General features: G+C 33.6%; 1 protein-coding gene across 2 annotated transcripts in view; it reads left to right on the top strand.

Moving 5' to 3' along the window:
- Positions 1–1,091: 1,091 nt before the first annotated feature.
- The window catches only part of LOC115449466 (pollen-specific leucine-rich repeat extensin-like protein 2), a 51,227-nt gene continuing 31,540 nt past the window's right edge, over positions 1,092–20,778 (top strand). For both annotated transcript variants that reach the window (XM_030177299.1, XM_030177300.1), the window contains exons 1-4: positions 1,092–1,565; positions 6,140–6,352; positions 16,977–17,150; positions 20,297–20,469. In XM_030177299.1, the coding sequence (XP_030033159.1) occupies positions 1,470–1,565; positions 6,140–6,352; positions 16,977–17,150; positions 20,297–20,469 (656 nt within the window). In that variant the 5' untranslated portion in view covers positions 1,092–1,469. The remainder of the gene's footprint in view (positions 1,566–6,139; positions 6,353–16,976; positions 17,151–20,296; positions 20,470–20,778) is intronic.

A 20,778-nucleotide genomic window follows, 5' to 3' on the forward strand; every position in this document is an offset into this window, starting at 1 on the left:
TGATCTAGAATGCTACCAAATATAGATAACTACTGTTTACTAATAGTACTTAGTAGATATTATAATAAGCAAATGGGCGGACAGGTCCACACAAAAGGCATCCGTAAATTAAAATTAGGTACTCTAATTTACCCGTGAATCGGGATTAGAATTTGTAATTTATCTTAAGTATTCCTCTTTTATGAGTTTTACTCATTTTTACGTCTTTATCGTTTTATTCAATTCCTTCTATAGCTATTATGAAAAATATCTAGATAAAGTAGGTATTAGTAAGTAGGTACTCAATTTATTCTGAGAATATGTCCCATTGTTTAAAAAAGCTTTATTTATTATTTATTTAGAGATTAGGTATGTATATCCATACATTATAATATGTTACAGCATTCCTTGTGTGCGTAACATAAGTATTTAGAATCTTGATGTTTTATGGACCCAGGTTGTTGTAAAGACCGAATAAGTCCTTTTAAGGGATGGTCTTAACCGTCGAATACCCTCTAACGATATCTGGTTCGCCCCATCGGCAGATGACCAGTTGATCAACCCAGGTAGGCGTATTTAATACTCCGGTCATCATCCATGTGCCCAAGATAGCCAGGCCAGCGAAAACGGTGGACTTTACTTTTGCCGTTCTTTAATAGTGCTAATATTTGGAATTACTTCTCCGATTCGGAAAATTAGAATACACTATAAACTATCTATGCCGAGATCCGACTTTTATGTAGGTAAAGTGCCAAACAATTTTTCTTATTATTTATAAAAATCCAGAAGAAATGTACCGCGTATCTACGCGGTACACTATCTAGTTAGGTACATTTTGAGGACAGCAATAGATGGGTGAAATTATGTTCAAAACATAATTTTCTATCGGCGCCCATTTTAATGAGATTGGCGTAACATAGTTTTTACACAGACTGCAGAAATGGCTTGTATTATATTTATGGCACGATAAATTAAGTGGGGGATTTAAAATATATTTTTAATACAAACTAAATGATGATGTTAGGAACACAGGAATACCACAGTGTATGCATGTAATGCCACACAAGCCGTAAAATGATCATATGTCGCTGTGACGTTCCTTTGGTTTTCGAGACATTAGCGTCTTTATTATCCTGCACAAACTGTCGTATTATCCTGTAAAAGTCCTGCATAAGTCATCATACAAACAGACCAGTTATGGTACCTACTACGTATAACGTAGTGCATTTTTATGTTCACCTACTTCGTATGTAAATTTTTAAACCATTGTGCAGCCGATTGCGTTCATTATATTCGTAAGCAGTGCTTTGGAGTTTGGAGCGACAGCGCGGATGCCGCGGCGGCGACCACAGCCCCACCACGGCTAGCGGCAATCGGCCCCTGCGATCCACGATACCACTCACTTGCGCACACTCTTCCTTTAAACGTCGGACATTACGCGCGTGACACTATCGGAGCTTATATATTTTTGTCAAGAATTTTCACCCGTGATGGAGAAGGAGCATCAACCGGACTCCATGGCGACTATCACTATGAAGCCTGAATACCCCCCGTCAGAAGTGTACAGCGCCTCGGAGCCACCACCGGTATGATATAACTGTTGTTCTACTTGGACCTAAATAATATATTAAATTATGTAGAATACAGAAATGCTTCCGTGAAATCTTTGTCATTTAATGAAGGAATTAAGAAAATGATATCTTTAAGCAATTTGACGAGAAAAATTAATATTTTTATCTAAAATTAATACACAAAGTAAAAAAAAAAATACTCGTAAACTTAGAACTAACTGATATCATAATATTATGAGTATTGCTTTGTGCAACTTAAAATGAGGTAAAACAAAATTGTATACCTCAATAAGTGGGATATAACTGCGGGAAAGCGCCTTTCTCTCGTGTGTTGGTGATTGTGATTGCAAGTCCAGTAACTACGAACTGCGTGTTTGTAAACACAGGCTTATTTAAAACAAAGTCATTATTCTATTGGAGAAAACTGGATTTATAATACAATAAAATCGTAAGTGGTGGTGGTCATAATAAAATTACCCAATACTTGAGCAAAGTACAACAACTGTTGGAGGCTAAATATAATATAAATAAATAACAAGCATGACACTGTGTTTATTTTATAAATTTAACATGTCACGTTTTTAAACATGTTAAAATCGTACTTGACTTTGTTTTGGTCCAACTTTATAATGAGTCTCCTGAACGAATAACATCATACGTTATCAGTAGATATAATAAAAAGTAGGTTTTGTGTGTCGATAGTATATATTTTGAAAATATCTGAAAGTCGCGAGAAATAGGCTATAAATAATATTGTTGCGTGAAAACCTTCCATAAATTATTTACCAACTATAAACATGTACAGAAATATGAAAAATTATAAATGCCCTTTTCATAGAATTGCGTACATGCATGGGAAAACTTATTGTTCTAATGTCTGTCGGCACTTATTATCACAGCCATTTATTATTGTTATCACGAAAACATCTGATCCGTCTAGAACGTGTAGTTGTAAACGCTAAAATAACTATAGATGAACTTTAAATGATTTCATCAACAATGTCGTATTACAAGGGAAAGACGACTTGTGTGATTTGGAATAATAATAATTTGAAATATTGTTGCAAAATGGTATGGTAGCACTCTAAGTAGTCTTATAACCATAAAAAATACTTTTATAACTTTAGCTACTTTACAAACCGCCGCTATGAAACTGAGACGAATTGAATTAGGTTATTCTCAGCTATAAACTTGCCTTACACTGTATTATTATATTTTGAATTGTAGGACACAATCTCGAATGATAGGTAGTTGTAGGTCATGCGGGTGAGGATTGTATAGGTTTTTATTTACAACAATTAAAATATTAAAGCAATTTCTAAAAAATAAAACAGTGAACGACATTATCCAGAGTGAAATCGTTATTGGCTATTTAACCAAGTCCAAGTGGACACAATGGGCTTGCGTCACTTCCGAAACGGCCAATAATCGCCAACTAGCTGTTTGCTTGAAATATTTATGTGTTGACGTCTGTTGTTGACATAATATTTTAACAGTTCTGTATTAATATAATTTAATTCAACTAAAAATATACGTATTAGGTTCTTACAGTCTATATCACAACAGACAGGAATATAAGTTTTGCGATGTTTAAAATAGTTATAGGTAATAATGCAAAATAATATTCTGGTTTAGTTTGAGATTAAATTGATAAGTTTGTATATACATGTATTTACTTATACATACGTATATAAGTAAATCTATAAGTTGCAACGTAAGACCAAAGTGTATCTGGAATTTGTGCTTAGATATAATTTGCATTATAAATTATTTAAGTAAATATTGTGTTTGAGTTTGTTAATAATGAAAATTAATTATGCTATTGACTGGCGATACAGTTTATACTTTGTCCTAATAAATATTTTAATTACTGGAGATAACAGAGGAAAAGGGGAACCCCGGCCTTTCTATGGAATTCAGTTACATCACCGCTAAGTACTTATAGTTTGTGTCGCAGTCAAAATAAATAAAAAAAGCGAATACCTACTGATATTATAAACTGAGAAGAGATATAAGTAATGTTTTATTAAAATTAATAATTACGGTTGTATAAAAGCTCATATAAATTTATGTCTTCAAGTTCAATTTTGTGAGGTGAGAAGTTTATCTTTTACTCATTCGTTTTTTATGCATGTTATTTTTGTTATGTGGTTTCTAATAACATTTTAAATACTTATTTTCAATTTTTTGCTTGAAATATCTAAAATATATTAACCTGCTAATCGGTTTAGGACGGATCCATGTGTCTGCTATTCGAAATATTTTCCTTGCAGTTGTGATACTTTATGTAGAGTTTGGATAGGACTTTCAAAAGTTGAAGAAAACTCACTGTTCATTACTTCTGAAAATAATTTATTTTATGAAAATATTTCGGGGTTTTTGATGACTTTAACCTGTGCCGTCAGAAATTTTACGACAGTTGATGGTACGAATAAGGCTTACCTATTGGCATTCTTGCTTACTATTATAATTTTCGTAATAAGTGAAATTTTCATGCCTCCCATCTTATTAGTGTAAGGAAATGTACTAGTTTCTAATTAATACACTACACATTTTTGTGAAATTGATCAATAATAAAAAAAGTCTATGACGTAACTTGACGTTTTTAGAAATGCTATGATTTCCATATTTTCGTAACTGTTACTAACGCGGTCACGCAATATAGTGTCGTGGCTATTAAATTGTACTAAGTAAGTATAATTCGTAGAAAAAACAGATGAAAGTGAATCTAAATTGACAATCAGAGCAGTTATGACAAATTTATCTTTTGTTACGCATTGAAGATCCACCAAACAAGTTGAAATTGACGTACTTTAACTAAAGATGATGAATTTCTTAAATGCAATGGATTGTGCGCGCACTTTCACCGCTTCGCCCCACCTCAGTCACTAACTATTACGTAACTACGTGCAAAAGGTACTTGTGTCAGAAAAGCTACACTTCATTAACTACGTCTTACTAAGGACAAAAGGTTCACAGTTTGTTGCCGTTGTGTGTTGTAATTGCCTGTTTTCTTGTAGAGTTGTTTCGTACAACATATGTATGTATGTACGTGAGAATGTCTATACACCAGTATACTTTATTATTGAATAAAGTATATTGGTGTTGCTTATTTCCAACTGCAATATTGTATATTCTTCCGTCATGTTAATTCATTCTTGACTACGCGTGTAATGTATAAAATATATTACTTAGCGCATAGACGTTACGTTGGTGTTTAGTATGAGTTAAGCATCCGCTGTTTGATATTAATTGTACTACACGCACTAACAAGCTTTCTATCACAGATATAATACATAGGTATTTTTTTAATATTCCCATAGAACCAATAGCAGGTTTCCAGACTCCTGCTGTATATTTAATTAAACCCAAATTCAAAATACTGGCTGCCAGATTTCAAGACTCTGTGGCGTCATTCTGTAGATTGGACCATCAAGAGCAAATTTTTCATATTTAGTATAATTGGTAAATGTATGTAGACAATGTAATGTTGACTTTTCAGACGACCTACACCTTAGTTCGCTCCTTGACCATGAAGGCTGCAGTCTTTAAAAAGTTGGGAGAAAATTATAATATTAAAAACCGCGATAAAATCTGAAAACTAGTACTATTTCAATGTCTAATATGTGCGCTCAATTGCTTCTAAATAACATGAATTAGGTAATAAGTCCCTACCTATCGTTTGTAGTAATTATTATGGAGCTCTACAATAGATATGGCTGTTATGCTCAGCGTTAGCTCTTTCTGTAGTAAGTAGTTATATATATTGCATGAGATATTATATTAATAATTATCATACAAGAAAAGAAAAACAATAATGGGAAAATATTTCTTTGGACATATTTAACAAAAATGCGAATAACGTTTTAATTAGTAAATCTCACACAAGAAACATTATGTAGTTAGTTATTAATTCGTACCAAGCACCTCACAATATTTTTTTGAGATTTGATCTGTGCCTAATTAAAGATTATGTTCAGACGCTGCGAGTAAATATAGTGTAAATTAATTAACTAAATTATTTGAATACTATAGTTTTGGATGGTTGTTACGGAATCCAAGACTATGCATGCCACGAAATTCTAATGGCTGGTTTTTAAAAATGAATTGGTTTTGTATGAGTCATGATGACATTATGGGAGTTTAAAAATGAATGTAGTTTCTTTGAGAGAGAAATTACAGGGATTCCCGTGTTTTCTTGAATACTACTTATTAAGAATACCTACCATTAAAGGTCGAAATGAAAGTATTCTTTGTTAGAGCGTTTTTACACTGTGGAATTTTCGTATATATTACTTAGACGCTGCGTTTTTTGTTGCCGTTAATTTTAAGTCAGAATTATTTATTTAAAGTTTTTACGCATTCTAAGTTTGTTTTATATATTATGACCGTTGGGTTAGCCGTCCTAATGTTATTTATGGTTGACTATATATTTATACCGATTAACGAACTTATGACGGCGAACGCTCATTGAATAAAAAAAAATTATGTTGTTGCTTTAACGCACATTGTGCGCGTCCAATTTTGGGAATAAGTTGCAACGTCTGCATACATCCATAAATATTTGTAACTATGTTTATATTTTATAGGCCTACCGACAAAGGACATCATCTTCAGTGCAGATTGCGAAAATAGCTGCACTTACAGTGGTGGCATCCTCCTTCATTTTGGGTGCATTTATTTTGGCTTCGAGTTGGGTAGCTGCGCGTGCGTCATGCCACCAGCTCGAACAACTAGACGCCATGCTCGACAAAGAACTAGCATTGGAAGGTCGAGCTTACGGCAACGATGCACTGATAGCAGTAAGTACATTTATTTCTTATATCGTGTATTGAATTCTTCTTCATTTTATTTGAACTCCTGTGAATAATATAAAACTGGATTATTTTAGTGATATAAGTCTTAACATAAATTATGTACATAGGTAGATGTTTATTAAAGTACCAAAGATGCTTCTTGGTACACTGTAATTAAAAAATTAAGATTCATGTCGCTTATGTTTATGTTTGACTGTGGCATAGTCCATTTCGTAATACAGATGAAATAAAAAATGTGGCCCTTATCTTACTTATTACTCATAATAAAAAGCAAAAGTTTGTCAACACGTTTGGATGTTTTTTACCTCGAAATAGTCTCCATTAGAACTTTTATTTCGGAAAAGGAGATACGTGCGCAAAGCCGTAATCAAAACATAGTGCCTAATTAATAAAAGGAAGAGACGTAGAATACTCTAGAATAGATGTAACCATCATTCAAATCTAACGTTGTTTTATTATATTAGTACATGTAGACCTGTTGCAGTTCCGCTTATAAATAACAACCACTGTCAGCATAATTGCGTTTGTGTCTAAGATTTTTTATGTGTGAGCGCGGACACGATAACTGGCCGCCATATTTGGTGAGATTGCACTTTAGATGTATTATCAGTGAACAGTATTCGGTGTCGCAATAAGTCGTCTAAGAGAAGTCGCAGTTTTATGAGCTTAGAATGTTAATACCACATTACAAAGTGAAATATATGAGGCTGTAGAATGATTTGTAAATAGTGAGTGACGAAACATTTGCCTAGATGTCAATGCTCTTTATCGACAGAGATATTGTTTTATTCAGTACAATATTTTATTTCTAAAATCTGCACACGTCGACAAAGTACTATTAATTAATTTGCATTAATGCTCTTTTCAGTTCATGCTTATCTTTATTCAAAGATTTTTTAAATAAAAATATTACATAATTTCATTATTAAAAAAAAGGTAATTCTTAACCATTTTCATGGACTTAAATCGGTAATCATCACAGCGATTACTATATTAAAGCAAATTGCGGCTGTAAAACGACATGGATTCGATCCCTGCATCGAGATAAATAATGTAAGCAAACTTTTGCTTGCTGTGTACGTGGCAAAGGGCTGAAATCATAAAAAAAACTTATGAGGCCGGAATTATGTAGAGCATCTATATTTTAATTATTTCATATATTCAACATTATCAATTTATTTAAATGTACACAAACATAAACATTTTTTCGAGATGTTTGCGTCGTCTTAGCCATGTGCAGAGTGGTGGAGCATTGAGGACACGACACGTCACTCTAAGACCGGCTCACCTTGAATCTCCGTATTTAAATTACTCACTTATGTCTATCTGTAATTCTAATCTACTTAATGATATCTTTCATTTTCTTTGTCATTATATCAACAATAGCGAAATCATAGTTTTTCTACAATACGGATGAAACGCTTCTCAGTAGGTCGATTGACATTTTCCTCGTTAACTACAGTGTTATATAAAGGTAATATGTGACAGCCTATCATACGTGAAACGTTCTGTACAGACGAATGACTGGAGTTCGATTAAGGACCCATTCCTATAAATGATTTTAAGCGGCATAATCAGATCCATATTGAAAATAGACCAATCAGCAGAATAAAGTATTTTTGACATGCATAATGCACATGTGCAAGACATTTCTTTGGTTTATTATTACCATTAACGCGTAGCTATCGATTGAGACAATTTATTCAAATTGACCTTTAAGGCGCATATGCATATATCGCACTTTAGAATTTACATCTGTTAAGTAGCTTTCGTGTCAACCGTGAAGAAAAACAATGAGGGAAAACCTGTATACATATGTGAAATCCTTCATAGGTATATAAAATGTACCAACCCGCATGATTCAAGTCAGAGTTATCTACAACTACAGTGGTAGACTTATTGGCAACAATAGTTCCGACGTATGATATAGAGCGAACCCAATACGGCGCGGCGTCGCATGACCATTTTTAACAACTGGTTGGGGCACACATTGATATGAAACCTCAGAAGCAAATATAGAATTACAAGTAACTGGTGTACGATCTTGACTAGATCATGTCTAGGCTGAGACCGACAATGATTCATCGAGACTGGATGCTCGACAAATGTTTATATTCCGTCCTTATGGATTTATATTGAATTTCCTTTTGCTCATTCATATATTCAATCATCTAAACGTAACCAAATAGCGGAAGCGTTCTGGTCTACAGACCCATGTTGCCGTAGAGAGTGGTGTCCACCACGATTACATCCATACATATGTATAGTTTCTAGGTTGTGTAAATAATCTCTTAGGTTGCATGCCTCATGGTTTTGCAGCTGGTTGGCAGCAAGCTTCAACTTTTACTTCCCTGGGGTGTATCTGTCGTATCGTCAAGCGTGGTTTATGCATATCGTGTGGGCAGTTGAGTCACTTTTTTTCTCAAGGCCTTCAGCTCGATGTCAGTCTAGTTTATATGCCAAGAGTACATAAACACGGATATAACGGAACATTTAAATCGAAGGATAAACGACAAAAAGTTTTAAATGGTCTTATGATGTTATAATATAAGTGCTTTATCAACAATTGGTTTCTATTCATGTGCTAAGTTATATACATGGCAGTAGCCAGATATTAATAGGGAACTGTGTGTTAGTCTCTGAGGCCACCAAAGACCACAATTTACCCTCAACCCAAATGGATAACCGCATATTTGTCTACACCCAATTCAGTAGTGACTGAGCTGTGAGATGTATTTGTTATTTTTAGCAACTCAGTCAATTATGTTTTTTATAGAGCTTAATTTTCTAGAAGCAGCACTCTTTGCAAGTAGCATAGTTTTTGCATCTTAATTTTATTATTTCGCAACAAATGGTGACAATTTGTTGAATTGTATTCATATCAGTTCCAATTGTGCGTAACAAATGCTACATTTCTACATTTTTCATCGGAATATAACTCTTGCGTGAATGGATTTGAAAATAACAGTTACAAAGCATGGACGCTTGTATTGGTTTAATTTTTGAATATCAATAGTTACGTACAGATGTTAAATGAATAGTTCGTTACATAAATCAGAAAGAAGGAAAAGGAAGCAGCTGTAGAGGTCGTAACTAAATAATTCATAACCGATTACAATATTCAAGAGTATACACGATGTATGTAATACAGATTGTCGGGGCATAAGTCAATGGTCGAAATCACAGGCTCATCACGACGATTCACAAATGTTATATGTAGAGAATAATATACCTGGCTATGGTTGGTGATTGTGTGCTTGTAGCGAAAGTGGCGACCGGCGGCCGTCAGCCGAGGTCGTTGGACTGGCGTTGTCGCGGATGCATCTCTTCGCGACACAAGGAAATTTCAAATGCGTTTCGAATGTGCCGTTTATTTGTTATTTGACATATTACCTGCGTTTTGAGACGTGATCCATGCAGATGCGAACAGTTACTATAAATTTATAGTTGATGTTTGAAACAATGGTATATCTTCCACTGTTCTTTCTTTCTATAACCCTAGAAGAATAATGTATGTTAATTTATTCCCAAACATATAAAAATATCTCTCTCGTGGTAGTTAATTCAAATTTGATGTTAAGATGCTGGGTGCGCATAAATCCTTTTATTACATCTTCCCACGCTAAGATACCAACAGCTTGTAGTGAGAGAACGGCACATGGCTTAATAAACGGAATTTCTAGAATCATAGACGAGTAAATTGCGCTCCTATCGAATACTCGATTTTATTTATTTTGTTATTTATTATTGTTGTCCGAAATAGAATTATTTAATTTTATTCTATCACTTTCACTAAAATGACACACGAGGCATTTTATATGAATTTGTAAAATAAAAATTCCGTCACAAATATTATTTTGATACAATGACGTTAAATTAAAGAGCATTACTTATTAGTTATCACCGAATATTTATTATTTAATTTACGTACTTTCTTTTTGCACATTTCTCTACTTTTACACATAGGTACAATTCACTTTAGTAAATTATAGAAAATTTTACCGCTGATTATATTCGACGTAGGTTTAAAGGTTGTCTTTTTAATATTATACAAAGTAGAAATTGTAGATAAATGTTATGATGAATTATTTAATTATTAACATGTTAATAAGTGGAGCAGAATAGATGTAGAATATTTGCAAACATTTTGATTGCATTGCGTGTTGGAGTGTCTGTCACGTGACATGTTTAATTATTATAATTATGTTTTCTATTGTCTATGTAAAGTGCACGTTCTAGAACACTACAAAGTGTTTGCCATAAAAACATAACAATGTCATTTGTTATGCATACCCTTGTTTTTTGATGTCACGAGGTCTGTAGTTAAATGAATTATTTTCTGTCTGTAATGAATATTATCCTTTTACGTACGGCGGGAAGAAAGATTGTATTAGTATGTGAAAAACATTATAGCGCTTCCCTTTCATATTTCATTTATGTTTGTTGGAATCATATAGAAGACAACACACTAAGGTTGGACTTGATCAATTCCCAAACTGTATAGGAATTTTTAAATAATTTGGACGGAATATTAAAACATTTTTGATTTAGTTTATTAAATTAGCCATTGGTAATCTGTATATATATTTATGCATATCTACACGAAAGTAATCTGTAAAAATTTTAGTTCATTATAATATTATCTACTATTTAGTCATTGTAGAATAGAACTGGCATGACTATTTATATTATAAAATGTTATACACAGAAGGTAGTGAATTCCACTACGATTACGTATAATTTATTAGATAATCTTTTTCATGGACCTTAATTATTTAAAGTGATTTTTTTCATCATATTCTGTGCTCTGAAAATAAATATGTAAAATTACCGCTATTTGCCTCTTATTCGCGACATAACAATGAAACATTTTTCTTCGTTGTAACTCAGTGTTATTATAAAACTTAACACTTGTTTTGACAAACTTGAGTTGAAATGTAAACATTTAAATGGCGCGAAATCCTTGAACCACCAGCCGTGGCTGATTGTATTGGAAATTAACACGTACTTGGCCTGGTCACTGTATAATACAAAGAGAATTATTCATTGATACGACTCTCAGTTACTTTTAAGCAAGGATTATTGAATTTAAGAACTATTAACTTTCAGTTTCTTTTCTTTCGATACTTACTTACTTACATTTCTTACTTACTATCGATTGGTGTATATCTAATATCTCCATTAGGTAGGTATGTGGATATTATATTTTAATTAGAGTCGCTTAGAAAAACTTGAATAAACTAAAATCATTATAATTGTCCGTAATCCATTTTTGGTACAGTAACTTGTTACTATTAAATTTGTCTTAATGTATAATGTATGACGCGGTTCAAAGGCAAATTATTTTGGTGATATTTAATGTGAAATGTAGTCTTTATGAAAATTAATATTAATAAAAAAGAAAAATAAATATTATATGTAGAAATAATTCATTACAACCACAATTACATTAGTAATAGAGAGGGTCCGTAACGTAACCAGCAGTGATACAATATTAATACAGGTCTAGTATAATTGTATTTATACCTAGCTAAGAAAAAATGATGCTATAACCTTTTTATTTATAAAATAATTGGACATAAACAATGAAATCTATTCGATTTCAGAGAAAGGTCGCGGTAGAGCATAACGTAGATCGTCGCTTAGAGGCCGTTTGTGACTGGAGGATGCCATTTAGTTCAGTTTAAAGCATTTCGATGCTTTACGCCGGTCTTTTTGTTTATGCTTAAAGGAGTCTGTTCTATTTGACTTATACCCTGCTATGTGTGACCTAGATATCGAATGTGTAAATGTGTAATTAGATGTCGAATAACCGATTTCCTCGATTTCCATCTATTCTCTAAAATAAGTAATATCACAACGAGTAAGCATCACGCTAGTAAAAGTATTTCCAACTTTACATTTACTTAGATCAACTCAGATACTTAGAGTCGTTTTCACCGCTTGCTGTACATATACTACTCGTCACATAAAAGTATAATCTGACTCAATACAAAAATAAAATTATAATATATGTTCGCAAATAAATGGTAATAAAGTGAGTATTATCTATGTTAGTTGTTTCATACGATAACTGTTAAATAAAATATACATAAAACCTGTGAAACAGGCCCTAAGAATTGGTTTCACAATGGGTTTAGGTATCATCTATTAGCTAGGGTGTTTGGATTTGCTGTGACGGTTATAAGGCAACCCCCAACATTATCATATTGTGACAAGTATACATTATTGTTAATAGCAACATCATTTTTATACCATGTTCTTACGATCATCTTGAGATATCCATTGTTAAGTCTTAAATTGAACAAAATAATTTCAGTTCAATAGCGGTCTGCTATTTTATGATCTCTTAAGAGCTTTTGAGATAATTCTTATGTGGTAGACGTTTACGAAGTTATATTTTGAAATATGCACAATTTAAACGTAATTTCCATTCATATTTAAACTAAATACTGTGTTCTCTCTTTTTTATAAAATAATATAATAATGTAGACAAATTGTGAGCCAGTGATACAAAACATCAGTTAATTATCATTATTAAATAAAATGTTTATTGTTAAGGGTCAATACACACATATTACTGTAAAGTGAAACATGTGACGGTAAAATTGTAGTGTTCATAATTTCACAATTGCTTATTGTCTATTTCAAACCGTTATTTTATAATGCACGTGATGAGATACGTATCTATCCTGCATACCTCATCGTGACAGTTCGTTATTGTGTTAGGGTTTAATATACAGTAAAGTTAAACCAAGACTACTTTAGAGGAATATTTTAGTTGAAGTCTGACGCAAAGTCAAGTCGTATTGTGCGCATATGTTTGTATAGGTACTCGTATAAATATTGAATCACGGACACTTTCATTTGTATTCATTTGGTGGCATCTTTGTTGTTATTTCTTCGCCGGGTAGTTACCGATGTGACAGGAATGCGCTAGACTTATATCGGTTTTTCGTATAACACAATAGTTATAAGCTTTGTCGCATGGCTTCGCCTGCGTAAAAGTGCCCGTAGCATCATATTTACTTCAGTTTATATGAGATGTAGTATGTGGGTTTCTTGATGGTAAATTAGTTCTGCCGATAAATAAAATTCACAACGTTAAAAGGGGAGAAATAGTGATTTAAAAGAGCGAGGACGTGTTGGACACTTAGTAATGCTAGAGACCGTCGCAGACGTAAGCTGGCATTGGGCATACGGTGGCTTTTTATAACAAAGTAGTATTTACTACCTTAGCCGACCATCCAATTTCATGCTATAGACAACAATGACTGGGTTGGATTTTGGATTACCTAAAGTCCTTCAGACCTTCTCTTGTTTCTTATGCAACTTACCAACCACTTTCAGATTTGTTCTGGTTATAGTTCCAGGTATAAAATTTATATATATAGTAGTTATATTATGCCAGCTCCAATATCCCTTAAGCCGGGAAATTGACACATAAATAGCAAACTCTACCTTGCGATATAAACAGTATGCATCACTCAGACGTAGTTCTATGCGCAACGCGTGCAATCTATAAAAAAACCTTCGTTATGGTATAGTTTATAAATATACCTACTTTTAATAAATCTTGTAATGTTTTCTTGTCTCACTTGACACGTGATTTCATCAAACATGGTGATTTTATCATAATTGCCGAGCAATTTTTATAAGTGTGTTTCGTGAAAATAATGTAGTCGATTGTGATTAGGTATTTTATACGTGTGTTTGTTGAACGGAAGCGGACGATTTTCCGAGCGCGAGCACCGCAATGATCTTCGTCGACATCCGTCCACCCGCGCCTCCCACCTCTGCACCGTCATTGGCTAATTATCTTCATATCGCACTTTAATTAACTATCCGTTTCTGCGGATATTCTTTACGTTTTGTGCCTGACAAATAAATACATACCCACACATATGTATGTATACCTAAATAAACCTTTGCTTGCAACCTTTAAGACGTATACAGAAACGCAACTAATACTTCGAGGTATGTAGAGTTTATTTAAGTTAGATACGATGGATGGCGATCTCATCTATTGCCATTAGAAATGTAAATGCCAATTCCATCCAATTGTGTTAACAACACGTGTTTTTGAAATGAAGAGCTTAGACAATTATTTATTGAAACAAATAAGATTTATTAGGCAAGTTCTTAAATGGTTTTCAGAAATATTACTGGGTTTAGACATCCACACCAACGATTATATCGCTGGCTATTATAAGGTTATACCTACTACTAAGCCTTTTTCAGCAAACTATTCCAAGTAAGTTAATAAATAGTGAAATGAAATAGTGTCTTTTCTAATTTTTTCCAAAACGAATATTTTTAATTTCGTTTTTCCAATATAAGTAAAAATTAATATAGGAGCTTGTAATAGTGAGCCAGCGATATGACCTTTCTCACTCCGGTGTAATACGGAGAGAAAGTTGTTACCAAAGAGTTCTGTAGCACTTGCACCTCCTTAACCATATATATATTGTTGTCAATGTTACAAGTTGTATATTAGGTAACATTAATTATAAGTAAGATTATTTTGGGTGCTAACTTAGCCCAAATTTCTGAAGAATAGGTTTCTTATTTCTCGATTTCGGCATTACGAATAAATAAAACGTACGTTAGTAATAATCATTTTGAGTCGGGGAACATAGGCTACTTTTATGTAATTTTATACTTTTTTGTTCTTAATAGAAGAGTTGTGCAGGATGCTCACCTGGTAGAAAGTACCTCGGTTTCTCAAGAATTGAAGGAATTTAACCTTAAATTTAAATAACGTATGTATTACTGCATGACACTGCACTGTGCTCGTAATTCTGGCTCGTCAGACATTAAATCTTACAATGACCATTAATTACACCGGTTACAGTGTCAAACTTTTAAATGTTTTTAGCGGTATAAATGTTTGAAATAAAATAAAATTAAATCATTATTTTAAACCCATAAAACGGTATAAGTTATTTAGGTTCCGTCAATATTAACTCTACCACCAGTTCGGAAAGCAGCTCTCACCAGAGATGAACAGTTCAATTTACAAAGTACAGTGCATGATACATAAAATATTACAATTCGTTTTTTTTATTTTGTTTAGAGCAGTTTGTATACTCGCAAAATCCGAAATACATTTTCAATTCTCATATGAGGGGACAACTCTCTCAGGAATCAAGAAATAATTTGATCTGAAGTTTTTCAATATTTACCCTAATGTCACTCAACAATGATCAGAATATTGACTGTTTAACTAGTTGCACGCTAATGGTGCGCTATCACTGATGCAGTACTTACACTAGTTTACTCATAAATTGGTCTCTGATATTAGATCTGATATTAGAAGTGCAATTTTCTCGTTATCACGCAACGTTCGACGCAGAAGCAATAGCGACTGTTAAAATGTTTTGTAAATCTAGTAATGGCACTACAGGCGGACTCGCGGTGCACAATGTGACAGTCGTTTACGACGTAATCGTCGTTTTCTATCAGTTGCGGTCGCAAACACTTCGCGCTCGGCTGCATTTTGATAGTTGACATCATTCTGGAAATCATTCACAGTCTTCACAGATACTTATCAGCACGAAATCAGCGTTTTCCCTACTGCTTGCAACATTTTATTCACGTAATTAAAATCAATGTTCCTCAGAGGAAAAATATACAAACTGGTCTAATCGCACTTTTTTGCTCATTTTCTATTTTTCTTCACGTAGAATTATGTCATTGCCTTGAATGTAGCTCTTTCAATCCATACCAATAATATAAAGATGAAGGTTTTGTTCGTTTGAAAGCGTTAATTTATGAAACTACCAATGCCTGAACTCCTACCAGTGAATTGATAGCCGGTAAGGACATTATTGTAGGTGGTTCGGGAAGGGTTTCCACCACCGCCTACCATGATTTCCCTTCTATTGGGTTTATGAAGAGAATTCATTGTCATTCCCTTCAGAAATTAGAATATATCAACCACTAATTTTCTTCTTACAAGTTCATTAAACAATACTTTGCATAAACGAATATTAGAATTTAGTGTGAATACTCGCAATTCTTGTTAGGTAGCCTTGTATTTCCATGAGAATATTTTTTGCGCGTTTTACATGGACGTAGTACCATCCTGAGGTACTATCATTCAACACCGGTGATTATCCAATGAAAATACTGCAATTGACACGGACAATGACGGTCCTCATTGCTGTATAGGTAGCAACGTAAATGTAACCAACAGTAAGTACATAGGTTACGTAATGGACTAGCTACAGGCAAAAGGCATCCGCCATTTTGTGATGAGCACTTTGTTGGCTTTTGCTCTAAAAGTGAATGGCGAAGTTTATATTATACATTGCGTTGTATTACGGATTATTATAGGTAAAATATCTTACAAGTATCTATGTAGATAAGATCTTTTTGAAATTTTAAATAGGTTACATAAAGTGTTAAGCTGTAGGATTTTTTTGCATTTATGCTCACACATGTATTTGATAAATGCTAATTAAAATATGATTAATATATATTTTCTACTCAGCGCTAGATGCGTTGTTAAAATACTGCGAATATCAACATTTTCATTCACCTAATAATTTATAATAATATAATTTTCTATGGAGAGGTATGGCATGTAAGTTTATTTTGATTTCAGGACGAGCCATTGCCGATAGGGAACGCACACGCCTTGCATGGAGTGCCGCCACCGTCGCTGCCATCTTCAGCGGCACCAGAGCCGCCGAGTCAACCTTCACCCTCGCCGGCCAGCCAGTTCAAAGACGATGCACTCAACCATGCAGAGTCTAAAATAGACGAAGACAAATTACAGGTACATGTAATGAATGTTATTTTCTCATTCCGTTGACGTAAAGTTGTATCGCGTAAGCGTAGTCATGATTACTTTTTGTTAGAAACTTGCGGTAAGAATTGCTAATCATTTTGTTTCTACACCTCAAGTTCCATTCCGTTTCAAAACAGCCTATAATTAGGTTTAGATCAAGATGCGGTGAGCTGCATGGTATCTACATAATTTATTGTTAGGCAAATAATGTACAACCTGAAATAGGTAACATTATTACGCCTTTTGTTTAGTGGAGGAGTACCGCTAATGAAGACAAATTAAGCTTTAGTGGAACAAAACACAACGTATTATAAAACTGATTTGAATATATTGTAAAAGAATAAAGATGTTTGTCTCGTAAACATCTATACCTACTCAATGTTTCACAATATTAGTCTCTTTTCTTTGTTCCATGATATTAGTTCATACAATAAAATTAAACATTAAATTTAGCATAAGCAGTGTAGGTATTTTGGAATTTCCTCAAGAATTGCAGGGACATCGGTTAAATGCCAGTAGCGGTTATTTTCCTTTTTAGATTTGAAATGACGTCATTTCAGCGAACAAATCACGTGGTATTCATGCTATGAATAAAATTGCACACTACTGCATTCAGCATTGTTATTTGGTATATTATTATTGCCATAGAATATTGCTGTTTTATTAATACCGATGAGTACTTATACGATAAACAATACTTTTTAGTATAAGTTGGCGCGTCAAGGTTATTCGTGACAATGGTTTCTACGTCGATAGGTTTAAATGAATGTTATATGCATAAGTCAGTGCAAGCAGCAGTGCTGACGTCACGTAGCTTTCACTCGTTACTACAGTGGTGGCGGTCGGAGTGCTGGCGATGGCGGCACTGTGACTGCTCGCTGTTGTGAAGTGTTGTGTGCGCTTCGACAGAATACTTTAACCGTTGCGTCACATGAAAGCGGTCACCTTTTTATTTACAATTTTATGTAATTTCCATACCAACACTTGTTTCTATAAAATTTTATTTAAAAATACGTTGCGTTTTATACTATTTACACTATAATTTTAGGTTAGTAAGATCGTACATTATAAAATACATCGTGCGCTAGATTCGAATAAGTCACAAAAAGAATTCTAGTAAGTACCCATGAGAAGCTGGAACGGGTTTGCCAGTAATCTAACGGATTCACAACTCTTGATATGCTTTACTTGATGACAATAAAATTTCCATAAACGTAGGTCGGATTAATTACTATTTATCTATCCAAATGCAAGTAATATTTACAAACGGAGGGCGGTGGAACAATAGTGCGCGGGCGCATTGTCTTGAGCAGGATGTCCGAACCCATTGTACCGAACAAACAGTACAGAACGAGATAAATTACGTTCTTGTTTAACACCTAGTATTCTTTTAAATGTTTAAAACACTTTATCGCATCATTTTATACATAAATCAAACGAACACCTGATTCGAATGTAATTGACTTTAAAAACATAACCTGTTTGTTTAAATTTGGAACATATACAGGTCATTGACCAGGTACCTATAATCTGACATTTTTTTTTATTTTTTAATGGCTACAAGCACTGGGTTGCTGTGTTACGCCAATGACAACCAATCTGACATTAATAAGTTGAAAACATGACGAAAACTCTTATCCAAAGCAGAGTAATAACTGTACAAATTGAGTTTTTTTTAGTAATAGGCGGTAGAAGTAAAATATTAAGACTTCATATTTGAGGGTAGGTGTGACATATTATTATTATTACAATGTAATTAATAAATCTACGTAATTATGATTTTATTACTCCAAAAACTACAGTGCCACAAGTCAAAAGTATTTTCGGCTTCATTAAATTATAGCAAAGAACTATATTCCTCAGCTACTTATCAATGTTTTTTTTGTTTTAAAAACTTTTGGAAACTTCAACATTTTTTATACATAGGTAATTGACGCTCAAAATATTCGATCATGTAGCGCGCTTCACTGTTCGTATAAGTTTTGTTGAATTAATATGGCTACGATTAATACAAAATTTTATTTACCCGCACATTCGTTTTGCCACGATGTGATGTAACAAGAAACATTATTACACAACACAAGTGCTTGAAACGAAAGTATAGATTATTTCGAAAAATATCAAAACGATACCCGTTGGTGTGTACAGTGCAATGGCATGTTCAAGTTTGCGGTTACTAAATCTTCGAGGCCTTTTTCCTATACCTTTTGTTACGTGCAATACTTTCAACCGTCATTGGTTTTAGCCCTTTTTTTCTAGCTTCGAGTGTTGTGGTTGTTGTACTGAATACATTTTTATGACAAGTTATTATTCGCGAACGAATTTTAATAACGGAAACTAATACTCGTATGTGTCAACTTATTAAATAATAAGACTGCCTCAGTAGCGTAGTTGTATTGTGTGCGCAGTACGACCACGTTTCCGAGGTCTTGGGTTCGAATCCTAGGTGAGACAAAGTGATAAATGGAATTTTCTTGCGTCTGGAATTTTGTGCACGATAAAGCATTAGGCTCAGCCCCTACCTTTGGGGATAAAGGCGTGTTGTGTATGTGTATTATCAAATACTAAGTATATGGTATTTTGTGTAATTCAGTAAATTGTATATTACTATGGTATAATTCTGTTGTTTACGTTTTAATACCGGCTGACTGTCACCACACTATACTTTCTCCGACGTTATCGTACCCATTAAATGCAGCATAGTAATTATGTACAATAAAATGTTTTTTTACGGAAATTGTTCACGTAATAAAAGAGCATTATTATAATGGTATAGAATAAATATTGTATATTATATAGATGCTAGATGTTATGTACACATTGCATATCTTGTATAGGAGAGAGAAAACTGAACGGATGGGTTACCTAATAGTAACCGCCGAACCATGCTTACAATACCCAATACACACTAAAGGAGGCGTGGGTGTATTACCAACTTTTGAAAATGAGATTCTTGGTTTCTTGGGCCGTCCGTAATGTCATTTATTGCAGGAAGTATTAGAATAAATTGACGATGCATTTCTGCATTTTATTTATTACATTCACATGTTTTTGGACTCGTGGGGTAGCAGTGACGTACCCTACTCATCATTGTTTTTTCTCTATCTTAAATTTAATATTATTATTTTTTTCAGAAAATCGATGATGACAAGAGCGAAGTGCCGAACTCGGTCAGCGATGAGAGTTCCGAGTCGGACAGCTCGGCGGAGGACGACGACGAACTCGACGCCATTAGACCCATGTTCAAACTGCCCATACAGTTTGATTTGGATGAGCTAGCCGGCGCTTTCCTCGCCAACAATCAGAAGTAAGGACTACAATTTATATAACAGTTACAACATGGCAATCAAAAGGAAGCATAGAGGCAACTTAAGTAATGCCACTTGTTTAGACACATTATTGGCATGTTGACAAGTAAGGACCTTTGAACTTATTGATCTTTGGTAATTGGTAGACATAATATTAATTGGAAAGATTTACTTTCAAACGTGTTAAAGATTCTTGACTCTACGCTATTTACATTAGAAATTGCGTTGCAAAAAATTATATTGTTTTCTATAGTCAAATAATCAAAAACATTGATATTCCTTTAGATTATATTATCATCATATAAAAT

The sequence above is a fragment of the Manduca sexta genome, chromosome 15 (genome assembly GCF_014839805.1).
Source record: "Manduca sexta isolate Smith_Timp_Sample1 chromosome 15, JHU_Msex_v1.0, whole genome shotgun sequence".
NCBI classification, from domain to species: domain Eukaryota; kingdom Metazoa; phylum Arthropoda; class Insecta; order Lepidoptera; family Sphingidae; genus Manduca; species Manduca sexta.